At 41.0% G+C, this 10806-nt stretch overlaps 1 protein-coding gene across 1 annotated transcript; it reads left to right on the forward strand.

The window, feature by feature from the left end:
* The first annotated feature begins 1636 nt into the window (after positions 1 to 1636).
* Positions 1637 to 6008, forward strand: LOC140187189 (fatty acid-binding protein 1, liver-like). Its single transcript, XM_072242251.1, has 4 exons — positions 1637 to 1717; positions 3248 to 3420; positions 4598 to 4690; positions 5945 to 6008. The coding sequence occupies exons 1-4, from the start codon at positions 1651 to 1653 to the stop codon at positions 5993 to 5995; spliced, it is 384 nt and encodes a 127-aa protein (XP_072098352.1). The 5' UTR covers positions 1637 to 1650; the 3' UTR covers positions 5996 to 6008.
* The last annotated feature ends 4798 nt before the right edge of the window (positions 6009 to 10806 follow it).

The following is a 10806-nucleotide window of genomic DNA, read 5'->3' on the forward strand; positions in this document are numbered from 1 at the left end:
AAACCAAATCTCCTCAAACTCCTAATGAAATATGTCCGCTGTCTTGCCTTCTTTATAACTGCACCGATATGTTGGGACTAGGTTAGGACTTCGGAGATATTAACACTCAGGAACTTGAAATTGTTCACTCTCTCCACCTCTGATCCCTCTCAGTATTGGTGTGTGTTCCCTCATATTACCATTTCTGAAGTCCACAATCAGCTCTTGGGTCTTACTGACGCTGAGTGCAAGGTTGTTGCTGCAAAGCCACTCAACTAGCTGGTAATCTCACTCCTGTACGCCCTCTCATCAGCATCTGAGATTCTGGCAACAACGGTTGAATCACCAGCAAATTTATAGATGGCATTTGAGCTGTGCTTAGCCACACAGTCATGGGTGTAGAGAGAGTAGAGCAGCGGGCTAAACACACACCCCTGAAGTGCGCCAGTGTTGATTGTTAGCGAGGTGGAGATGTTATCACCAATCCACACGGATTGTGGTCTTTCGCTTAGGAAGTGCAGGATCCAATTGCAGATGGAGGGACAGAAGCTCAGGATCTGTAGCTTTTTGATCAGGACTGTAGGAATCATGGTGTTAAACGCTGAGCTATAGTCAATAAACAGCATCCTGACATAAATCTTTGTATTGTCCAAGTGATCTAAGGCCACATGGACAGCCAGTGAAATCATGTCTGCTGTAGACCTATTGTGGCAATAGGCAAATTGCAGTGGGTCCAGGTCCTCACTGAGGCAAGAGTTGATTTTAGCCATGACCAACTTCTCAAAGCCCTTCATCACTGTGGTACTGGACAATAGTTGTTAAGGCAGTTCACAGCATATCCTCTAAGTCAAGCATGTTCTCTTTTTAGGTAGGAAAACTATAAACTGTACAAAATACTCCAGGTACTGTTCAGTAAGGGTTCATATAATTGCCGTAAAAAATTTTTACACTGCACCCAAGTCTTCTTGTATTGATGGCTAACATACCACTTATCTCTATCAAAGGCCTCAACTATCTTAAAAATTACATGTTGCACATCAAATTCAAATTTCCCTTTAATCATTAAGATTTATCCTACATTTCAGCCCTTAAAGTCACTAACATGACGTTGAAATTAATGAACTTCTTCCTTTTTTAACTAACAGAGACACTAGATCAAACAAACCATTTTTGTGCTCAAAGTTTCCATAATTCAGTGATAAATCAGATTTAATGAAATCATGAATACATCAGGAAAGTAAACAATGTGGCACTTTTAAATTGATGCTGGTGGGTTGTTGCAAGTTTAGTGCACGTATCATGGAATAGGTAGAGGATTTTGAATGCTGTTGGACTCGTATAGATTTTGTGATCAAAGCTGTGTTGTAGAAAGATGGTGACAAGGAAGAAGGGTGGTAATCTCTTAACTAATCATCTTTTCCCTACTGTGATATGGTATGTTAAATCTGGCAGAGTTTTGGATTATATTCACAACCTTTCCTCTTACCAGCCAGATTGCATGGTGCAGAATCAAAGTTTAAAAAGGAATACATATTGTTGATACTGCACAATATCAGTGTTAATTATTAAACTTCTCAAACATTTATTAATAGATTTCTAGATATGGTTAAGACTATAAAGCAAAGTAGAAAGCCATCACATTTTACATCCACTGCAAAAGGAGCTGCCGAAATGTCCTTCTCAGGAAAATATGAGCTTCAGAGCAGAGAGAACTTTGAGCCATTCATGAAAGCCATTGGTAAGTTAAATATACAGTTCCTGAGCTGAGCAGAATTTCAATAAAATAAAGTGTGCTTTTCTTAATCAAAACTGATTTGAGCTGCTACTTGATCCAAAACTTAGCAGAAGAAGTATTTTATCCATTATTTCCATTGAGAATTGGGAAGATTTAAACAAGAGGACATGAGTTGAGAGTTAAAGGGCAAAAGTTTAGGGGTAACATGAGGGGGAACTTCTTTACTCAGAGAGTGGTAGCTGTGTGGAACGAGCTTCCAGCAGAAGTGGTTGAGGCAGGTTCAATGTTGTCGTTTAAAGTTAAATTGGATAGATGTATGGACAGGAAAGGAATGGAGGGTTATGGGCTGAGTTCAGGTCGGTGGGACTAGGTGAGAGTAAGAGTTCGGCATGGACTAGAAGGGCCAAGATGGCCTGTTTCCGTGCTGTAATTGCTATATGGTTATATATGGTTATAAGATATTGTTCAGAATATCATTCATGACATAAACAGAATATTTCAACTGCTTCATCTAAGATAATAATAAATAATTTATCCATTCTATATGATTGAGGATAAAATTTTGTCTTTTTAAATATAAGTGTTTGTAATTTTAAATTTCCCCTCCTCATCAATTACCAGGAAAACATGCTAAACTGTGTAAAAATCGATTTGCTAATGCTAAGTATTCACAGGAAGGAACTGAATGCAGTTATTGATATACACAGTATTTTAAAAGCCAGTGCTATAAACTAACTGCATAAATACTATTTAATTCAACCTTGCTAAAAATTAAACACCAAGTTTTTTAATAAATCTCTTTACTTCAAGTGTTTACAAATAGCAACATTAATTCCTTTCTCTGAGCCACTTTTAAAAATGGGTTATCACCTTACTCAAGAATAAGTGAAAGAGATAATATCTAATTCAAACTGCTGCTGCCTTTGAACACATTCACACTTTATACCCAGAGGAATTAGGACAGCCACTTCGATGTTATGAAACAAACACTAAGACATACTGACAACACACATCAAAGTTGCTGGTGAACGCAGCAGGCCAGGCAGCATCTCTAGGAAGAGGTACAGTCGACGTTTCGGGCCAAGACCCTTCGTCAGGACTAACTGAAGGAAGAGTGAGTAAGGGATTTGAAAGTTGGAGGGGAAGGGGGAGATCCAAAATGATAGGAGAAGACAGGAGGGGGAGGGATGGAGCCAAGAGCTGGACAGGTGATTGGCAAAAGGGATATGAGAGGATCATGAGACAGGAGGTCCGGGGAGAGAGATGGGGGGGGGGCCCAGAGGAAGGGCAAGGGGTATATTCAGAGGGACAGAGGGAGAAAAAGGAGAGTGAGAGAAAGACACAGCAACTTTGATGTGTGTTGCTTGAATTTCCAGCATCTGCAGAATTCCTCGTGTTTGCCTAAGACATACCGACCTTCCTGAGAACAAAGCGCATTTACTTCATATTTCTCTGAATCTAATGTTTTAGTTGAAAAGATAACAAAAGTTTGGATCCAAATTCTCAAATTTTCTCGTTTTATGTTTTTCTCAGGAACCTCAGATGAATTGATTCAAAAATACAAAGCCGTGAAAAGTATCACGGAGATCATTCAAAATGGAAATCACTTTGATTGCAAAATCACAACTGGAGATAATGTGATTCACAATGTATTTACCATAGGACAGGAAGCTGAGTTTGGAACACACTCAGGCAGTAAACTGAAGGTATGGTTTGCAGCCTCGCTGTTCACGCAGGATTAGAAGTAATTGTTTCAGGTCACCGAACTTAGGCAGATCAAAGAATTTCTCAGTGCACAATGTGATACAAAATGGCAAACCTATTCGTAAAGAGCATCTTCACCTCCTGAAGTTGGGCAGCAAATCAACCCCTACTGCTTTCGCGGTCTCTTTAAGCAACTTTTAACTATGGCTTTCTGCCTTAGGACAATAGGACTCTAGTATTCTGCCTACGACTTGAGTTAATTTGTATCTGTCAGTTGGTGCTCAGGGGTAGCCTCTTTATTTTGTTTATTTTCCTTAATTTTCATTTGCACCCATTTCATCTTAAAACACAACAGAATATTAAAAATAAGTACACAAAATTATGTTTGTGGAGATGGGGAAGAAGAGAGAAAGCCAATGAGGAAGTCTTTCCATCTCATGCATCGTCTTCTGGATTTTCAGTCACCTTAGGTTATTTTTGTGTAGGCCACCAACACTGCAAATTTCAACTTGGAAGGTCCGCTTTCTGCTTCTTAACATCTATAATGAATTCTTGTTTTGATAGAATGACAGCGCTGGGCCCCAAAGTATCTCACACCAATTAATCTCATCAGTAGATTGGAAAGATTGAGGTCTTCATATCATAAGAAACAAGGAACCGTTGTGTTGTCAGCTGTAGAACTGAAGAGCCAGTGAGCCTCTCCAGAGAGAGTTAGAGTCAGTGAGCCAGATGTGTGCATTTAACTCATGCCTCAACAGCTCAGTCCGACCCATGAATAGTTTCAAAATAAAATAAATTACAAAGCAAGGCCTATCTAAGGTACAAGTAAGCATAGCTGCCAGCCTACTCTGAACCCCTTCACTCAGTGATTTCTCCTCTGGGTCTTTGCGTGGACTTCTAGCAAGCCGACTAGCAGGCATCTATGACTGGGTAACCATCCAAGATCTATCACCAGGCTTCCGCTCAGGGCCAATTCATAGATCTCCATCAGCTGAGCTGTACCGATCTGCTTCAGGACCTTACGTTCTATCGACAATCTGCTGATGCAATCAAATAAGCAAAATCCCAAGATCTCTTGGCTGCCCAGATCTTAAAAGGGACTAAAAGAATTTATCCATATATTCAAATTGCAATGGATTTTTTTTGCAATCGTTAAATTCTAATATTATTTTTCTTCAGTCCACAGCAAATTTTGATGGTCCAACCAAGATTGTTGTCAAATTCGATGCATTAACTATGGTTACAGAACTGAATGAGGACAAACTAATTGATGTAAGTGCCTCTCTATTCTTCTATTAGTTTAAGTGGGTTTCTGCCCCTGCAATCTGAGTAGAAATTTCAAATGCCAACTAAGTAATTGCTAACCTACTGTCATGCTCTTTAGAAAGTTGAATTTATTTCTGCGTGGTTTTAATTCATACATTAATACATTGGGCTTTGTATACCTGTGTATTAGATATTTAGCTGGGGTGCTTTCTTTCTGAGTATAAGGAGAGATTCGATTGGATTCCCTGGAGTGAGGAGAGGCAGAGAGTTACTGCAAAGAGGTTTATAAGATTATAAGGGGCACAGGTAATCACAATCTTTTTTCCAGAGAAGGAAGTCTAAAATTAAGGGGCATGGATTTAAGGTGAGAGAGGAAAGATTTAGAAGGCACCAGAGGAACAACTTTTTCACGAAGAGTGGGATGGGTAAAGGGAACAAACTGCCAGAGAAGCGGTGGAGACAGGCACAATTACAACATTTTAAAAAACATTTGGACAGGAAAGGTTTAAAAGGGATATAGGCCAAACATAGGTAGATGGGATAAGCATTGATTGGCATCTGAGTCAGCATGGATGAGATGGGCCGAAGTCCCTCTTTCCATGCTGTGTTGCTATGAAGCTGTAGCAGTCAGAATCAGAGTCTGGTTTAGTATCACTGACATCTATGTCATGAAAATTGTTGTTTTATGACAGAGGTTCAATGCAGAGACACAAAATTATTATAAATTACAAAATAAATAAATAGTGTAAAAAAATGACAAAATAGTATTCATGGACTCATGACAGAGCGGAAGAAGCTACTCCTACAGTATCTACAGAAAGCCACGATAATCCTTGAGGGTCTGTCTCAGCACATAATTCGCTGGAGGAACTCAGTAAGTCAGGCAGTGTCTGTGGTCCACATGGAGGGTCTGAACCCAAAATATCAACCATCCATTTCTCTCCATAGATGCTGCCTGGCCCTTTGAGATCCTCCAGCATATTGTGTGTTGCTCCAGACTCCAATGCTTGTCTCTTTGGGGTCCGGTTGATATTAAATTGAAAGCCCAGTTTCCAAAGAACTACATTGGAAAGTCAATGAAAACTATGTGTCAAAATATATTTATAGAGAAACTTAATCGTATATCATTACTTTTAGTGGAAGTTATAATATACTTATAATTAAGTTTTGAACTTGTATTAGGTTTTCATAATGAATACTTGAAACAAATCTGAAAGATGTTCCATTTGGATAAACTTCAGTATCTTGTTGTTCTTTCAGAAACTAACGGCTGGAAATATCACCTACACAAGAACCAGTAAAAAAATATAAAATGGTTTGTCTTGCAGTGAACATACTTGTCTTGTGTGAGTCACTTCAAATAAAATGCAACGGTTTGGAAAAAGTCTTTTTATGTTGTCATTTGTCAAAACTAGGGAGATGTTAATTTGGCTGCAGTAATAACTAAATGATTCCTAGCTATAGCTGTTCAAATCTTCACCTGGATGTAAATGTAATGGTTTGAACTCATAATTGTCAGCTTTTATCTCTGGTTGTGTGTGGAAGAAAACAGTGAAGAACTGGGCAAAAAAATACCTAAACAGTCAGACAGCAACTGTGGGAAATGAAACAGAATCAACAATTCAGGGCAAGAGGAAAAATGAGAAAACAAGCTTTAAGCTGCGGGGATGGTGGAAGAGCGACGGAAATGACAAAGGGAATCTATATATCAGGTTGAAGCCAGTATTCCTCTAGTTTTGTTGTTTCATATGTTTTTCTCTTCACACTCTAATTTTTTTTTGTCAAGTGCCACAGGTGCACACAAGTGGAAGGTTGGCTTGATTTATGATGAAGTCTGGTTCGCGAGGAGCAGACACGAGTCTGTTCATTCGGGAGCCAGGGTTGGATCAATCTTCATCTGGTATCTCGTCCACAGCCGTTCCAACATGGGTGGCGTGAGCTGGCATTGCCTGATTGAGTTCTTGAAGCACGCAAGCTTCCACACGACATCAACGTGTTGATCAAGGTCATGGAGGATTGCTCTGGTAATAACATGTTAAGGGAACCATCTGCTTAAAAAGTTTATGTGGACTGTTGGAGAGAGAATGTAAACTAAAGGACATCTGAAAATTTTGAGCTGGAGGGCAGGTACACAGAGAAATAATGCAAAGCTGGCCTGTTCTGATGTAAACAGAAAGAGTGAGTTGTCTGTAGCAGAATTTGATATTGAGTCCAGAAGGTTATACGATCTCCATTTTAAAGATTAAATGCTTTCCTTCAGGTTACAAGATGCCCAAATGAAAGATTAAATTAAACCCTCAGGCTTACTTAGGGTCCTGTTATAAAAGTGCAAAGGTTACCGATAGATAAGTCAGAGTGAGAATGGGGTAAAGAATTAAAGTGACAGGCAAGAGGAAGCCCAGGATTACCCTCACAGACCGAGCGTAGGTAGTACACAGAGCATTCTCCTAACCGGCATCTTCCCAATGGAAAGCAGAACCAGTTCTGAGAACTGGATGCAATACATTAGATTGAAAGAATTGTTTTACAGTGGAAAGAATGTTTGGGTCTGGGGTGGTGAAGTGATGTCACTTGAGATAAAACTCCTGTCTTTTACTTCTTCCTTTTTCTCATGTTGATTCTTTTTGTTCTTTCCTCAATTGTTGCCCAACCTGCTGGATGTTTCCAGTATTATCTTTTCCAGATTGCCAGCATCTGCAGCTTTTTTTTTATTTTCATGCTAACCAGTGGGCTGAGCATTGTTGACACCAATGCTAAAATATTTGTGGCATACAATATATTTCAGGAAAGAGGTTCTTTCATTACAATAATAGGTTATTGGAATTGGCTGAGTTAGGCAGAAAGATAAAATCTTGAATTACCTACTTAGAACTTCAAAACTTTGTTTATTAGGACAGAATAACAAGTATTAAAACACTTATCTACATGTGCCTGGGCCCTCTGAAGCACCTTCAATAACTCCAAAAGACTGAGGTTTGGTAAAATACCGAAAGGCTTATATTCGCTGTAAAATACGACCTCCACAGTGAGTGCCTGCCCCCGGACTGAGGGGGAGGGGCAAGGCGAAACACCTTTATACGGGATTCTGTGGGAGGAGCCACAGGGGCAGTCAGCAGAGGGGCGCGTCCAGACAGTTAACCCAGTTACAACATATGTACATGGTTTACCACATTCACCCCTCCTTTTTTTAGAAAGAGTCCCGCGGGGTGAAGTGACTGACAATATTTACAAGAAGTATATTTACAGGTTAAGTCTATCAGGCAGTCGAGTCCATTGCTGTGATCTACGTAGCACCGGTGGTGATTGCGTCGGCGATGGCAGTTGTGCTGGCTCCGGCCTGACTTGAGGTGCCAGCACGTTAGGCTTTGTTAATCCCTCGTGCGTGTGCGTCGCACCCGGTATGGGAGAGTCGTGTGGTGTCTGAGTAGGGTTTGGAGTGCGCGGTGTCTCGTGGGTACATACATCGGTGGGTACGGGGTCAATGGTCACCACAGAGTGTTCAGGGTAGGGGCCCGGTGTCCCTGCGGGTGCCAGGTCGCGGATGGAGACCGTGTCCTCCCACCCATCATAGGATATGGTTTACCACACCCTCTCACTGCAGCACCCCTCCCATTTGATTCATTGTGGTGTTCACGATCAGCCCGTCGGAGTGGCCTTGTTGAACTAATCCCAAGGCCCAACCACTCTAATTTTATATCCTCTCCACTGGTATGAAACACTGCACTGCTCAAACCACCAAACCTCAGCCAATCATTACTTGTTGCCACTCTTCGCAAGTCTCACCCCTGCATTCACCTAACATTCACTCCCATAGTCATGCATTCTCCTGGTTGTATTGTATCCCATGGCCGTAACCAAAGCTCCTGCAGCCAGTTCTGGTACGTTCAAGGCCACAGTGGTGAGGCGTTTGACAAACACAAAGATTAACCCTTTACAATACAATCATGGATCACAAAAACAGGAGTAGATCCTTGTCAATGATCCCCGATCATTCCCCTCTACATTCACCTTCAACGATACAATGTGCATTAGCCTACCCGCACCACCCACCCCTCTGCATGGGTGCAAAACTAAGCTAATCCAGCCTCATTATTGAAGGCAGCAATTCCCAAAAGTGGCCAATACTTTAAAGATTCCCTGGAAATTAGCTGGAATATGCACTTTAATATTTACATTTATTGTACGTCTTTGTTTATAAACATTTTTAGCTCAGCAGGATGTACCACACAATAGATCATAAGATATAGGAGCAGAAATAGGCTATTTGGCCCATCGAGTCTGCTCTGCCATTCAATAATGAGCTGAAAACACAGAACATAGAACAGTACAGGACCTTCAGCCCACAATGTTGTGCCAAACTTTTAACCTACTCCAAGATCAATATAATCCTTTCCTCCCTCATAACCCTCGATTTATCTATTATCCCTGTGCTTATCTAAGAGTCTCTTAAATATCCCTAACGTATCTGCCTCTGCCACCACCCCTGGCAGTGTGTTTCATGCGCCTACCATTCCCTGCGTAAAAAAAACGATCTCTGACATCCTCACCTTCCCACAATCCTGATTGAGAAGTTACAGAACCTGGGCCTCTGTACCTCCCTCTGCAACTGGATCCTCAACTTCCTAACCGGAAGACCACAGTCTGTGTGGATTGGTGATAACATCTCCTCCTCGCTGACGATCAACACTGGCATACCTCAGGAGTGTGTGCTTATCCCACTGCTCTGCTCTCTCTATACCCATGACTGTGAGGCAAGGCATAGCTCAAATACCATCTATAAATTTGCTGATGATACAACCATTGTTGGTAGAATCTCAAATGGAGATGAGAGCAGCACCCACAGCATGCCCTTTTCTCACTGTTACCATCAGGGAGGAGGTACAGAAGCCTGAAGGCACACACTCAGTGATTCAGGAACAGTTTCTTCCCCTCTGCCTTCCGATTCTTAAATGGAAATTGAACCCATGAACACTACCTCACTTTTTTAACATATATTATTTCAGGGTTTTTTTGCACCACTTTTAATCTGTTCAATATACGTATACTGCAATTTACTCATTTATTTATTTTCCCCTCTTCTATATTATGCATTGCATTGAACTGCTGCTGTTTTTTTAACCAAAATATACTTTATTCAAAAATAAAATTACGTACAATAAACCTTTCAAAGTCTGTCAATCCTTTACAGATGTTTCCATTACGGTCTATACATTTCCACACTTCTAGCCACCCACGTGGCATTCTGTTGTTTCACCTTTCCACACCATTGTTCCACACTATTGAATCTGGGTGAGCATGTGGTTGAAGAGTCAGAGGGAAGCAGAGATCACAGGGGCGAGCAAGAGGGGAGAGTGTCACTGAACTCCTGTGAAAGAGAAGATTAAATTTCTTCAGGGTAGGCATACCTCGAAGAGGTCCCCGCCACCCAACCCCTCCCACTCCCATGGGAGAAGAACCCTAAACTGTGGTCCTTCCCCACTGGGCCTTTCTGATGGCTGCACCAAGTTTAAGTGCGTCCCTCAGCACGTACTCCTGCAGCCGAGAACGTGCCAGTCAGCAGCATTCTCCCACTGACATCTCCATGTTCTGGTAGATCATGTTTCAGGCTGATCAAAGAGCGTCTTTCACCAAGCTGCTGAACTGCTGCTATTAAGTTAACAAATTTTACAATATATGCCAGTGATAATAAACCTGATTCTGATTCTAATTCTGACTATACTTTCTTCCCAACACCTTAAAGTTATGCCACACCTTCACACCGATGACTTACATTGGAGTAAATAAGACCCAGGCAGCCATGAATGAAACCAATATGATATTTCATACAAAGCCACATTAACCAGGTGTTTCAACTGTGTAAGTAATTCCGGATCTCTGTTTTTATTACAAAATGCTGTCCAAAGATTGATTAATTGACACAATTTGCATTGGAAAAAATCCTGTCACTTATGCCAGGCAAAAACAGAGGTGCATGGCTGCTTTTGTTCTTTATTCTGCCTGGTAACAGTTCCTCCATTAGATTCCTGCTCTTAAAACTGCCAACTTTTCACTTCACCAACACAATTACTTTCCTCCATCTTGTCATGAAAGCATCTGAGTTATAGTCTTCATCTGAATCATCT

This window comes from Mobula birostris, chromosome 24 (assembly GCF_030028105.1).
Source record: "Mobula birostris isolate sMobBir1 chromosome 24, sMobBir1.hap1, whole genome shotgun sequence".
NCBI lineage: Eukaryota > Metazoa > Chordata > Chondrichthyes > Myliobatiformes > Myliobatidae > Mobula > Mobula birostris.

Excerpts from the sequence above, each read along its gene's own strand:
- LOC140187189 (XM_072242251.1), top strand. The coding sequence starts at position 1,651 with ATGTCCTTCTCAGGAAAATATGAGCTTCAGAGCAGAGAGAACTTTGAG. Across the intron at positions 1,718-3,247 it reads GCCATTCATGAAAGCCATTG|GAACCTCAGATGAATTGATT; the intron begins GTAAGTTAAATA and ends TGTTTTTCTCAG. Across the intron at positions 4,691-5,944 it reads ATGAGGACAAACTAATTGAT|AAACTAACGGCTGGAAATAT; the intron begins GTAAGTGCCTCT and ends TTGTTCTTTCAG.